At 40.1% G+C, this 13861-nt stretch overlaps 2 protein-coding genes across 5 annotated transcripts in view; one reads left to right on the top strand and one right to left on the bottom strand.

Moving 5' to 3' along the window:
* The window catches only part of vwa5b2 (von Willebrand factor A domain containing 5B2), a 17340-nt gene extending 14493 nt beyond the window's left edge, over positions 1-2847 (bottom strand). For 2 of the 4 annotated variants that reach the window (XM_020595735.1, XM_020595734.1), the window contains exons 1-2: positions 2769-2847; positions 736-2486 (exon numbers count right to left, since the gene is read on the bottom strand). In XM_020595735.1, the coding sequence (XP_020451391.1) occupies positions 736-874 (139 nt within the window). In that variant the 5' untranslated portion in view covers positions 875-2486; positions 2769-2847. The remainder of the gene's footprint in view (positions 1-735; positions 2487-2768) is intronic. The other 2 variants (XM_020595733.1, XM_020595732.1) reach the window with 2 other exon arrangements.
* Positions 2848-10086: 7239 nt separating this feature from the next.
* LOC109957723 (uncharacterized) lies at positions 10087-11271 on the top strand. Its single transcript, XM_020595854.1, has 5 exons — positions 10087-10186; positions 10326-10484; positions 10597-10851; positions 11044-11204; positions 11263-11271. The coding sequence occupies exons 1-5, from the start codon at positions 10087-10089 to the stop codon at positions 11269-11271; spliced, it is 684 nt and encodes a 227-aa protein (XP_020451510.1).
* The last annotated feature ends 2590 nt before the right edge of the window (positions 11272-13861 follow it).

Here is a 13861-nt window from a genome sequence, read left to right as displayed (position 1 = left end):
AAAATTCATGCTATACGTACAACCAAAAAAAGATTCTGTATTTCCATAAGTGGGGTAAAACTATGGAATAATTTAAGTGTGGACATAAAAAACAGTAAGAGAATCGAGGAGTTTAAACATAAATATAAAGGTACGTGTCAATCAAGATATATGCAAGAACAGGCTTAACGATTAATCAGGTGTAACACTGTGGGTGTGGTGTATGAATGTTAACACTATGTACTATTGCTACTTGTGTGATGTAGAAGATAATTAGTAAAGTACATAATTATGTAAGAATGTTAACAGTCTGTAATATTTTTTTAGTATATCACTAGCGTGGTGTAGAAAATCATTTTCTATGTAGTAATACTGCTTGCAAACCAATGATGGTAAGATGATGTTATTGGGTAGGACTAGATAAGTCTAACTTCTTCCTACTCCGTTCAAGCATGTACTAGGTATAAGCAAATTGATAATGTATTTGTGGATATGTGTGGAATTATGTGTGTTGACATATTGACTGTCTTTACATGTTTGAAAGAATAAATCAAATCAAAAAATCAAATCAAATCAAGCATTGCTGTGTCAATTATGTAAAGTGGCTACCTAGTTATTTTTCCTCCAACTCAAAAAAATCTTTTCTTTTTCCTTTTTTATTTATTTTTTTGTGTGTGATTTGATGATATATGTAATCAAAATGTAGTTAAATTCAAATTTTTATTTGTTAAAAGAGTGTATCATCCCACTACTCACCTTCTACAGACTCCGTGTCAGCATTGGCATAGGTAAGGTGTGCTGTGATGCCCAAGGAGCAGCCCTTGGCACAGGACTTAATGCAGGAGGCCTTGAGTAGAAGTGGTTCCCATGTGGAGCGGTTTCTTAGTCCCACCATATTTTCGGGTTGCAAACAAGTATCTACTCTGCTGGTTGCATTAGAAGACAGGCTCACAGCCCAGTGAAACGGTCTGAGCAGACAGGAAAAGGAACATGTGAGTGTGCATTTAAATCCTCATTTTCCATTCAGTGCACATTCACAATGAACTTTGTAAATCAAGTTTTGGCCCAAGCAACCAAAACTGATTAGACAACATTTTTACTGCATTGGTTAAAGGCATATAAATTGTGCATTGTTTCCCATTTGTAAACTGTACATGTCTGCCAGATATATATTAATATGTATACTTCAGCTGTTGGACATGTAACACAGCTTTTTCCTCTCCTCAGACTCTTAGCAACCAAATGTGATAGTTTCCATGAAAGAGGTTTGGTCAATCATTAACTTTGTAGGTCCGCGGTTCCTACACTGTGCACTGTGCCTAGTATATACAATAAGAATTTGAGTTTGCTACTATTTTACTTTTACTGCACTCTTAGCCAACAGCAAGGAGCTGAAAAAAATGGTAGACTATACTTTCTTTTGTAAATTAGACCACCATTAACTTGGTAACAAACTTTCAACTAATCAGTTTCCTTCTGAGATTCCATTTACATAACTTAAGCTGTTAGAAAAACTGTTTTGGGTGGCAACTTAATAATTTGAGGTGCGGCAGGTGCAGAGACCATTGTGCACATCGCAGCCTGTTGAATGGTAACTGCATAAAACTGTGTGTATATATGAATGTGTTTGTGTGTATGCACACATCCATGTGTTTGTGTGCCCGCATCTGTGTGTGTTTGCTGTGATCCAGGTAATGATCTTTTCTATCAGGTAATGAATGACCTTTCTACCAAGATCAACAGTCTCCATCTGGCTACTGTGCACTCAGCTCATAACAGGCAAATAAATGCCTGGTTTGTTAAACTAGGGCAAACCGATGCTGTCAGAATACACACAAAAGTAGGAGTACAACATTTTGTCCTTCCCTTCTGTAGACTGCTCAGACTCACCTATGGCAACGCTGATGAATACGCCTGTTCAGCTTTATCAGAGAGGAAAAAAAAAACTTGTACAACATAGATAATAAGTTATTTACATAAGATGAGCTGGTTGTATGTGTGCACACACACGTGTATCCCCGTGTGGTTTCATTACAGTTTATTAACACATGGGGCAGAATAAATGAGGCATATATACGTATACTGACCTTGGACAGTTCAGTCTGAAACTCAAATGCAGATATTTAAAAAACATCCAGTGACACATTTTGATAACAGCAGCTGTAAATGCAAGTCATACATAATGAATATTCTGCATTTGTTCTGTGAGGTTTCTGTCTGGGGCTTTGCGGTAGCATAGCTGGTCAAGAGTTGGCTCCAGACAGCGGTGCAGTCCCCTTATGTCAGGTACAAGTTCCAGATACTAAGCAAAATAATCTTCTAGGAACACTTACTGTACTGTTTAGTGCAGTGTCCGATAATTGCCTCGGTGTCCGGTCTCTGTAGCACTCCACCATCACATCTGCTTGCAGGTTTCCCAGTGATCCAACAGCAGGAGTTTTTTCTGGTAACAGATTCTACACATCCCCCCTCTGTTTCTCTCTCTTCCCACAAAGCCACCAGTTGCCCTACGTAGAAAATAATCATTGTCATATATCTGAATTTATAAGTACAAAACAATATTTGGGATGAATATCATCTGCATGCACTAACAGTTAGTTCTCTTCTTTTTTGTTTGCTATGTGACATCCAACCATTATCTGGAGTAACTACATAATGTTTATTTTCACTATTGGACAATCAATATATTCCAATGAAAAAGTCTTGGAAATCTCACTCTGTGCTCAGTCACTACAATGCAGTGCTGCAGTATCCTACGTTTACTGATAAGTGAAATGTTATCTGCTTACCTGCTCTGGCCTGAACCAAAGAGCTGCTCAGAAACTATTAACCTAATCCTGCTGCCCAGGCACAAGCTAGCACACACTGGTAAGTGAGGTAGAGCCTGCTTTTCATCCAGACAATTGGCTGAGATGGTAGCAGCATCATAATTCATGGCTAATGGGTTGGCCAGAGAGGGTGGGCGGTGGGTGTGGGCGGTGGGTGTGGGGGTGTTCTCTCTCTCTCTCCCAACAGGTCAATCAGACAGCAGCAGCAGGTGTGGATAGGTCAGACCAAAGAACCTGCAGCTTTTTGTCCTTATTCTCCATTTTAATATATCCAGTGATGCAGACTTGGAGGGAAACGCTGTACAAATGCACAAAAAGTTAAATAAAAATGTACAGTATGGAAAGCAAGTAATGATAAGGCATATGTCCATGACTAGCTATTGATTTTTAAAAATCACGTAAAACTATTTGTTATTTTTACTGCTGTTTTTACAATGAATAGTAATAATTACTATTTTAAATCATAACTTATGTTTCCTCTAAATGTGACAAGAATATGAAGTTGAATAAAACATGCATCACTTGTATCATTTAGTTTTATTTTTTCCTTTTTTTTACTTAAATTGATCCATGACTTTGAAGAAATCTCCATTGCTTTGTTGTAGTTAGCCACAAGATTAAGATAACATTCAAAATCAATGCTATACATTTTCTATGTTTGGTAAAAGACAAGAAGGGATTGTACAGTAACTGACCTCGTGTATTTTAACTCATGTAAAAGATAATTAGTATAACAAGTAACACAATTATTGTCTGACCCAAGGAAACAATGAGTAATTCTAATATTGCTTTTGAAAATGAGCATATTTTTGAGTAAAATTTTAATTCAGAAGTCCAACATATAAGAAATCCAATAACCCAAGATGACTGTTTTATTGAATTCTTTTATTACTGTTGTATTTTCACAAAGAACTTCTAGATGTGTGTATGTGTGTGTGTGAGAGAGAGAGAGATACACACAGAGGCAGACAGAGAGAGGAGCAACAACTCTTTTTCTAATGTTCATGACTTGAGCTTGTGTTGTGTCATATGTTGTATCATAACGCATCTAGCAATTTTGGTACCATTCTAACTAATCCAAGTGTAAATTTGGCACACATGGACAGTAGATAAACTACTGTATGGCAACTATGGGTATAGGCAACACTCACCTAAAAAAAATAAAAAGAGGGGGAGTCAGTAGTTATTTCCAGTCTGTGTCCCATGCTGCCACCATGTGGCCTCAATTTCATCAATATGTATGCTATTACAGTAAAAAGGCCATCTGACAGACCTGTTTGCCCAACTCCTGTTTGACATTTAAAACTATAGTTTGTTCAGCCTAAAGGACTGGTGACACATTAGCAATTATTCCATTAAATGGAAGGGGACAGTGTGTCCAAACTTTTCAACATAACAGCTGATATTCGATTCTTTTTGTTTGTTAGAGGCACCTGCACCCCCCATAGCCGATGTCAAGAATAACTTTCCTTATGACAGTACTATTAGTTAGGTTAGTACTTTTATCCAGCAAAATATTTAACCACAAGACTTCTTTATAACCATGGTTATACTAGTCTTGTTAGTTAGCTAGAGTAACTATTTAAGAATCACCAGAAAATGTAGTTAGATTACCAACCAGCTGGGTTTAAGCAGTTCACTGAGCCAACACTGCAGCAGAAGCAAAGTCTGACCCTAACAAGCCTCTGTTATTCTTTTTACCATGTCTCATCCTTGTATTCCAGACTGAATGTGAACTCAGATCCGAGGCTAGGAGAGCTACTTTGAAAGTACAGCTTTGTAAGCTACCAATTACTTCACACTGGAAGAAGCTGAACTACAGCAAAGCTACTGCAGGGAGAAACAACTAACCACACATGATACAAAATAACAAAATAGAATCCAAAAAAGTCACATGCCACTCAGCTGAGTTCATTACCTGAGGCCTAAACTTGTCCTAAATAAAACAATCCCACCTGGGCTTTTCACATGGATAAAATTGCAAAGAATGTTATATTTTTGTTGTAAACAAATCTGGATTTTGTATTATCTGACTACATCTAAAAAAAAGTGGAGAAGATATTTATCTTACAGATTTTTAGACCATTTGACTCAAGCACTGGTCTAAAGACATGGTCCTGTTGTCTTGCCAGTTTTGTAACTTGTACAATCTCAACTACAACCCCAATTCCAAAAAGTTGGGACACCTCGTAAATTCTAAACAAAATGGCTCATCAGCAGCAAATGCAAGTTACAACTCTACCATGCAGAGAAGATAACCATCCTGTATATAAAGAAGACACAGACATGGTGATACCTCTGGGCTTGAACTCATTTAAGATGAACTGAGGCGAAGTAGAAAACTGTCCTGTGGCCTTGTGAGCCAAAGTCAGAAATGCTTTTTTGAAAATCATGGAAATGGCGTCCTCTGGGCCAAAGAGGAGCAGATCCCTCCAGCTTTTTATCAATGCCCAGTTCAAAAGTTGCCACCAGTGATGGCATGGGGGTGCATTAGTGCACATAGCATGGGTAATTGCACATCTGTGATGGCACCATTAATGCTGAATGATTTGTACAGGTTTTAGATGAGGATATGTTTCTATCCATATGTCTTTTTCAGTGAAGGCTTTGTTTATTTCAGCAAGACAATGCCAAACCACAACCTATACATGTTACAATGGCATAGCTCCATAATGAGTCCAGGTGTTAAACTGACTTGCCCACAGTCCAGATCTGTCGCTTGCTGAAATATAACAAGAGTATCCAAACTCTTAAACATCTGAAATCCTGTGTCAAGCAGGAATAGGAAAACATCCCTCTTTCAAAACTAAAACAACTGGTCTCCTCACCTCCCAGTGGTAAGCATCACCCTGTCCCAACTTTTTTTTTTTTTACGTATTGCTGGCATCAAATTGGAAATAAGATTTTAAAAAATAATTTGAAAATAACTGACATTTGATGTCTTGGCATTGTTTGTTATTAAAAGACTCCCAAAGCATTTCAGTTTTTATTTACACAGTGTCTCGATGTTTCAGAATTGGGATTATAAACAATCTCAATCTCAGTCTCAGTTCACTAATCCCCAACACTGCCCAAATGAGCACAGTCCAAGCAGTGTTCTCTCTCTGACTGGTCTGAAGTCTTGTTTAAAGAAGTTCCAATATTGTGACACTAGATGTCAGCCTTTTAAAGTTAGCTGGATCTGTCTCAGTCACTGGACCATTAAAGCATCACTGTGGCCCAGTGCCCCTCTTGTCTCAGTCACTGGACCATTAAAGCATTACTGTGGCCCAGTGTTAAGGCTGGGTGAGAGGACACAAGACATTTCTTGTTAATGATCAGAAATATCAACTCTGGCCTAAGTTTGAACTTAGCTAACATTTTTTTTATGTTACTCTGACTGAAGTGCTTTTATTCAATAAAATTATAACATTATATTAAAAAAACAAAGGGTCTATATAGTTTAATTATTAGGAGGGGAAGAAATATCTGGGCAGTTTCCATAAGCTTAATCAACCACATCACCATTATCACCGCATTTAAGCAAAGTGGGTGTTTCATTATTGAAGCTGGTGGTTAGTGTGCATTTAATGGCGACTAATGTCATTGTTGAGGTCATAATAGATCTAATTAACATGTCGAACAATGACCCGATACAGGCCCATGCAGATGAGTTGCTTCTGTCTGACCATCGTCACAGAGTTCAAGTGTTTGTCTACGCTGAAGTGTTGGGGACCTCTTCTCCCTTGCGTACCCCACTGACCTAGATTTCTATTGTTTCTGCCTGAGACAATGGGACACATGGTTTCATAACTGAACACAATACCTGGGTGTTATTCAACCTGATTGTTGAGGTTCTCATTGTGATGTTTTGTGTAACCCACTTAAGCAGCTACACCCAGCAATGAGCCTGTGCACCCCAAAGTAAATCAGTTGTGCATTTGAATGTTTCTACAGTTCACCTATTCCAGCTTTGTAACATACCTCAAGGGGAGATGTTAAAAATACTACTTTCAGTCCAAGGATTCTGGCTACTCTGTTCAGATAGTTTTTTTTGGTCAGGGAAGGTTATTTTCCTCAGCTCCCCTAAAAAGAACCAGCAACTATAGAGTGACTACTACATATGTCAAATGGCATTTGAACAAAATCACAGACCACAAAACTGTAACTTACCTGAAGGTACTTTGGGGCGGCTTTACTGAAGCAGCTTTAACTGAGTCTCAGCATGTGCTAAAGCCTGACAGAAAAGCTGGCCACCTCTCATACTTGGCCTATGTTACCTAAGTCCTTCCTACTAACACCTGTTTATCATTTCTCCCCAAATTTCCCTCCTAACTCAGAGGATCTTCACATTCTGAATTCTTGTTGGGTTGTGTGACTGTTCAGTTTATGCAAGGCAACTTTATGTGTGCAGCACCTGTCATACACAGAGGCAATCCAAAGTGCTTTGCATAAGTCAAAAAATGTAGTAGAACAATACAATAAAAAAGAAAATAAATAAAGTCAATTAAAATAGAAAAACATAAGATAAAAATGAGTAGATTCACAAAAGTATGTGGCATCATATTTTATATAAAATGACCTACATCTTGATTATTGTCAAGTAGTGTTTTATTTGTCTTTAAACTGTCTGGCTTTAGCATACAGCAGGCTTTCTAGCCCTTTGCCTTTATGTTTTCTAGCCCTTTCCTTTCTAGTACTTTGCCTGTACAATCTAATTAACTGGAGTCATAATAATGTTTAACTAAAAACAGGTGCACTGGAAAACTATGACTTGTGTTGTCTGTGCTGTGAGGTGTCTACATTAGATGATGAAGGAAGGCCATTTGTCAATTAATAAGTGGTCATTTTTTAACTGACAGATTTTTCTGGAGTTTTGGTTTAGATATCTACTTTATATTTACTATTATAATGCTTCAGCTTGCAATATAAATGCTACCATAAAGGTTATGCAGTAACATTTGACTAGGAGTGAAAATGGTTCTATGATGCCACCACTGGAAAATAATGGCTAAGGTAAAGCTTTACCAGTTGGAGAGATAGAGACAGCCCAGCAGAAGAGAAAAGAGAACACTGCTTGGTGGAGAAATGAAGGAAGAGTGAGCAGAAGGCAAATTAATCAAAGGACTTCAAAGACAAATGGATGGAGGAAATGAAAGAATGCCGCCCGTTTGTCCCATGCTGTTTCCAGCTCTGCTCCACCAGAGTCTGCTCTCAGATCTCCAGGACATTGTGCAACACGAGTGCATGGAAGGGGCTGGGAAACTGTGTGCACAACAAAACATACACACACTAACATGCTTGAAAAAGGAGAAACATACATGTTCTATTTTATCTATCTCATACTTGGGTTCCTTATCTACTTTTTTCATTCTCTGAATTATCTTTTTTCCTCATCTTTTCATGAATACAGTTTCTTGCACTTTGACACTGTCAGAGGATTTAAACTCAGCCAACTTGGCTTAACAAACTTCGAAACATAAACACACAGTTGCACACTCACACATATTGTATGTTGTCAGTGTTGGCTTGTGGCAACAGTTCCTCTTATCATTCAGCCAGTTAGTTGGCTCAAAGTTGACTCCACTTTGTGCCTTTAGGTTACTGCTCAGCACAAACTTTTTCTGCATCCATGTACACTGACCATGCTCTTGTTTTTTTGCTGGCGAATGTACAGAATATTTTGTCCATATTAGGTTTATATGTGGATCACTTTCTGCATCCTTCTTTTTTTTTACTGATGTTAAAAAAGTGACATGGAAATGCTTTGACAGAAAGTTACAGTTACGTGATGCGGACTAAGCAAACCTGTGTATCTTATGCATCATGCATTACAAGTTGGCAAATCTGGCATAGAAAACAGCGTGAGGTCTATTTTTCATTTGCTTTTTAGCCTATTTCAAATGTGGATAAACAGATAACCTGTTTTGCTTCAATACACAATGATTATACAAAAAGAAAAAGAAAAAAATGTATAAAAGATGCAGAATGGCGCCCTGAATACATGGTCATTTTTAGAAAGTTGAGAGTTGTAATGTAAATATTTACTTTCTCTCTCCTCCCCATTTATCCTCATATACAACTATGTGGAGAAGTCTTTCAGAATATTTGGCTTTCAGCAGAATTAACTTTGTTTATTATTTAACCTGGTCATAGTGCTTTACACAGTCACTATGGTATTACAACGTAGCTAGTAATCACATGCCTTAATCTATTCCAGACATAGGGTCTTAAGACACATACCAGCGATGTAGTAGGTGAATGTAACAACAAGACTTAAACATTTTGTCTCAGAGTTATCATCTGTTTTACTTTAGTTTCATCGGGTGCTGTGTAGAGACACTTCAAAAACAACAAAAAAAAAGTTTTCATTTTAAAAATTTTTTCAGTGAATAATTTTCTATGGATCTTCTTGTACTTTATGTAACAAAAACAGAGTTCAGCAGAGAAAGATAAAAGTGATGTGAACTGACAATATTTTAATGGGGAGGATAAAAGACTGTAAGTGATCAATAGAGGTGGCGGCCAAGTGATGCCCAGGGGACGGCTTTGATGTGGGCATCCTCAGAAGGGTGCCGCCGGTACAATGCCCTCTTTGAGGGCCATGTAGAAGAGCGGACACTTCCCTGTCCCTCTCTCTCACAGTCTGTCACTCAGCCTCCCTTCATCTCCTGTTTACTCCGCTCACACTGTGACTCTTCAGCTCAGTGGTTGACCGCTCTACATTTTTCTATTCCAATCTGACATCAGCCTGTCCTTAACTTTCTTGCTCTTCCTTTCCCATTAATTATTTCAACCAACACCCCCTTTCCTGCCACCCAACCAATCACTCTGCCTTCCTTGTCTCCCCCCTCCCAGTGTGTTTCTCTCGCTCCCTCCCACTGTGTCCTTTCACAGAACCAAACCTCTTTGTAAAGTCCAGCCTTGGCAAGTTGTACCCGATTTGCTGTCTCAGTCTTAATGAATTCATCTGTTTGTGTATTGGCCATGGGAGCATTTCACCCTCCTCCATCCCTCTCCCTCTCTCTTACTGGTGTTCCTCTGGAGACTCTATATATAACAGGGACCACTCCAAGCACCTATTGTTTGTCTAAGTAAACTTACAGACAGATGCTCTGCACCATAGTGTGGGAGAGACCCCAGAGAGTCAGGAGGAGGGAGACAGTTAGCGAGAGCACAGAGCCACCAGACATCACAGACTAGCCTCTCCAGCACTTTTGCATCCTCTTTAGACATCTTGCTTGTCTCCTGTGAGTCCATTTGTTGTCACTGTCACGTGGAGGTCTGATGCTCTGATACCATGCTGCTGCTAATGGCCCTGCTGCTTCTGAGACTGGACTGCTTGCTCAGCGCCCCAACTGGTAGAGATGTCTACAGGATGCCCCAGAGTGCACTCAAAGGTACAGGTTCTAAACCTCATTGTGTTTCAGTTATGGTAAGAGTAGTCTCAACAGTACAGTCCATGTCAGTGAGTTTTTCTGAGTATTTCAGTTTTTCTGTTCTTTCTGTCCTCCTTCTTTCCTTCATCCTTTCACACAGCTCTGTCTGAGCGGGGTACTGTGGTTCTAGAAGCTGCCATGACCAGTGCCCTGTCCGCTCTTGAGCGTACCTTATCAGAGAGAAGTCGGGCTGAAGCAGACTGCCGGGGCTGTGTCCCCTGTCTGTTTCAAGACTGTGGACAGCTGTCTGGGTCCTGCTGTAAGGACATTACTCTTCCTTCTCTTTTCATTATTGAGCATCTTTGAGTCACACTTTTCATTACCAATGAATTCTTTCATAGTACATCTTTAACTCTCATATTTCCTAACAGCGTCTTCGGCCAGTGCCTTATCAGAGCCCAGCTGTGAAGTCATCACTAGGGCTCAGAAGCTTCAAAACGAAGCAGAGCGGAGTTGGGCTCTCAGCCAGGCCTGCGCATACTACCAGCATCGATGCCCACCTGATGAACTGGGCAAGGAGAGCTGCATCAGGATCATGGGTGAGAGCTGCAGCACCCGTGTCCTGCAGTGCAGCCTGTTCAACACAGTGCAGAACCTGGAACCTGCTACACAAGCACATGCACAGGGTGGGTGAGGTGACACTGATGTTTACAAAGAAGTATTCATGCTGTCATTTTAACCTACTTTCCATGTCAGTAAAATCAGTGAGAGAGGTACTGGGCTGTCATTTGTGCTAATTTCTTCAATTGTCAACACTAGTATACACAATAAGAAGATTACTTCTTTTCATAACCAGAAGCATCTGTCTGTCCTAGTAGCAGTGTGTGGCCAGAGGTCGTCCAAAGTGCAAAACATCACACAGCCTCGCTCCAGGATTGTGGGTGGTTCCCCTGCTCCTCCTGGAAGCTGGCCCTGGCTGGTCAACCTGCAGCTAGATGGAGGTCTGATGTGTGGAGGGGTCCTGGTGGACAGCTCCTGGGTGGTTTTTGATCATTACATTTTCTCCCCCTCTCACTTTTCATTTTCGACCTCTGCAGCAGCCGTAGTGAGCACCACTGGACAGCCGTAGTGGGGGAGTTTGACATCACCAAGAATGACCCTGATGAGCAGGTTCTCAGGGTGAACCGCATCATCCCTCATCCCAAGGTAATGATTCATATATCTCTCCCATCACACATCAGTCACCCAGTTAGTCAGTACCAAGTTATTCAGTCTTATAACCCATCAATCAGATGTTCTCCTATTTCTGCAGTTCAATCCAAAGACATTTAACAATGACATAGCCCTGGTGGAGCTGACATCACCAGTGGTCCTGTCTGAACATGTCACCCCGGTGTGTCTCCCCTCTGGTATGGAGCCACCTACAGGTAGCTCGTGTCTGGTGGCAGGATGGGGGTCCCTCTTTGAAGGTGAGTGGATGGCATAGGTTTTCACTTTAGAGCTATTTATGTCTTAGCTTTCTGTTTGCAAGGGTAAATGCTTTGTGTTTTCTTTTTAACAGAATATGTGCTGTTGATGAAAGCTGCAAGTTAGCAAATTTGTCTATTTATCAATACCCAATTAAATTTCTGTGTGCATTTTTCTCTACAGATGGCCCATCTGCTGAAGTGGTGATGGAGGCCAAGGTTCCCCTGCTACCTCAGAGCACCTGTAAAAGTGCTCTGGGCAAAGATCTGGTCACCAGCACCATGCTGTGTGCTGGCTATCTCTCTGGAGGCATTGACTCCTGTCAGGTGGGCAGGAAAACATTATTTGGGATTGGGTCTTAGTTGGGAAATGTCATCAGATAGCAAATTGACTTATACTGTGAAAGATTTGATGCCTTTTTAGTTGCCGTGCATGTTTAGAAAAACCCAAGCATCTTAGAAAATTTGCAATTTTTGTGAGCATACTGGCTTTTTTATTTTTGGTGCATTTTCTGTCAAGTGTAGGGAGATTCAGGAGGTCCCCTGATCTACCAAGACCAAATTTCAGGTCGGTTCCAGCTGTATGGCATTACCTCCTGGGGAGATGGCTGTGGGGAGAAGGGCAAACCTGGAGTCTACACACGGGTGTTTTCTTTCTCTGACTGGATTCAGGCTGAGATACAGAGTGAGCTTTAGCAACAATAAAACACCATGGAACTTAAACTATTTTGGGTGCACTCCTGTCATAAAAACTAAATATGGAATTATTGAATCACTTATGAAATCAACCATTCAAACTGTCCTTCTCCTTTTTAGAGTCACTTGGCAAACGGGAGCCAACATGCTCAGAGCTTTTAAAGACAACAGAAATGTTGGAGGCGGAACGAAGGTCAGAGTTTGGCTCTCTGTGTCACTTCTACACCTTGACCTGCCACCCTGGTCAGCCTGCCAGCGCCTGCAGCCAAATGGCAGAGGGCAAGTGCCTCACACGCTTCAAGAAATGTCGTACGTCAAAGTTTTGCTATGCTGTGCTCGATGAATATCAAACAAATGATGCCGTATTGCAGATGTTTCTGATCTTTTGTTCATTGTCTGACATCTAGAGTTGCGCTCATTCCTGCAAACCCTGCTGGACTTGCTGCAGAGAGCTGAGAACTATATTAGGGACAAGGTTGACTTGACCTTCTTCACCCAAACTCTGCCTCAGCTGGTGGAGCACATTTACAGCACAGCCTTCGCTCCCACCAGAGAGAGGAGAGACCTGGGCATAAGCCATGTTCTCCCACACACTGAAGGTACATGACTGAGACCCTGTTGTTCCTTCTGTATGGGTAAAAAATGTTAAGCATGGCCACTGTACTCTCCCCTACCTGCTACTACTTTCTTTCTCAGGCTTTGTGTATCGGGAAATTTAAGCTGTTTCTCACTATTCTAACAGGTGTTTAATTACTTTCAGAACAGCTAGGTGGGGCTGTGGAGCCAGATGAGCAGGGTCCTTCTCCGGTTCCCCCTGCCTTATTCAAAAAAGTGGGCCCTTTGGTGGATGACTGGGAGAAATACCTGAGAAACATGGCTGAGGATAAACAACACAGTGACACAACGACAGACAGGAGACAGGAGCACAACATCTTCTTCCAGGTACATTGGCTGGTGGTGATTTCTAAAATGTTGTGGTGGAAAGTAACTAAGTACATTTACTCAAGTACTGTACTTAAGTACAATTTTGAGGTACCTCTACTTTACTTGAGTGTTTTTATTTTATGCTAATTCATCCTTCAACTATACTATATTTTAGTCAAATGTTGTACTTTTTACTCCATTAAAATTATTTTTACTTTAGTTAATAGTTATTTTACAAAATCAACTCGATACCCATTAAAATTATTTTTACTTTAGTTAAGTTATTTTACAAAATCAGCCTGATACAAAAAATACAGTATAATTGTAATACTTTGTTGATCTGCAGTGTAAAATTCACTTCGTACCCAGCAGTAATTCACATTATAAGAATATAAGTTAGTTAACACTGCCTCTTCCCTATTTACAATAAATGTGATGCTCACAATCAATAATACCCAGCAGTAATTCACATTATAAGAATATGTTAGTTAACACTGCCTCTTCCCCATTTACCATAAATGTGATGCTCACAATAAGATTTATATTAATGTTAAATGCTCTGTTCTACAAAATAATTACCGTTACTTGTAATACTACTTTAACTATATTT

Source organism: Monopterus albus, unplaced genomic scaffold (assembly GCF_001952655.1).
Source record: "Monopterus albus unplaced genomic scaffold, M_albus_1.0 scaffold28.1, whole genome shotgun sequence".
NCBI lineage: Eukaryota > Metazoa > Chordata > Actinopteri > Synbranchiformes > Synbranchidae > Monopterus > Monopterus albus.
This window is presented reverse-complemented; position numbering and strand designations above follow the sequence as displayed.

Bases quoted from the DNA above. Each gene is read 5' to 3' on its own strand.
- LOC109957723 (XM_020595854.1), top strand. From the start codon at position 10,087: ATGCTGCTGCTAATGGCCCTGCTGCTTCTGAGACTGGACTGCTTGCTC. The intron at 10,187-10,325 runs GTACAGGTTCTA...CCTTTCACACAG, and splicing joins GCCCCAGAGTGCACTCAAAG to CTCTGTCTGAGCGGGGTACT. The intron at 10,485-10,596 runs GTAAGGACATTA...ATTTCCTAACAG, and splicing joins ACAGCTGTCTGGGTCCTGCT to CGTCTTCGGCCAGTGCCTTA.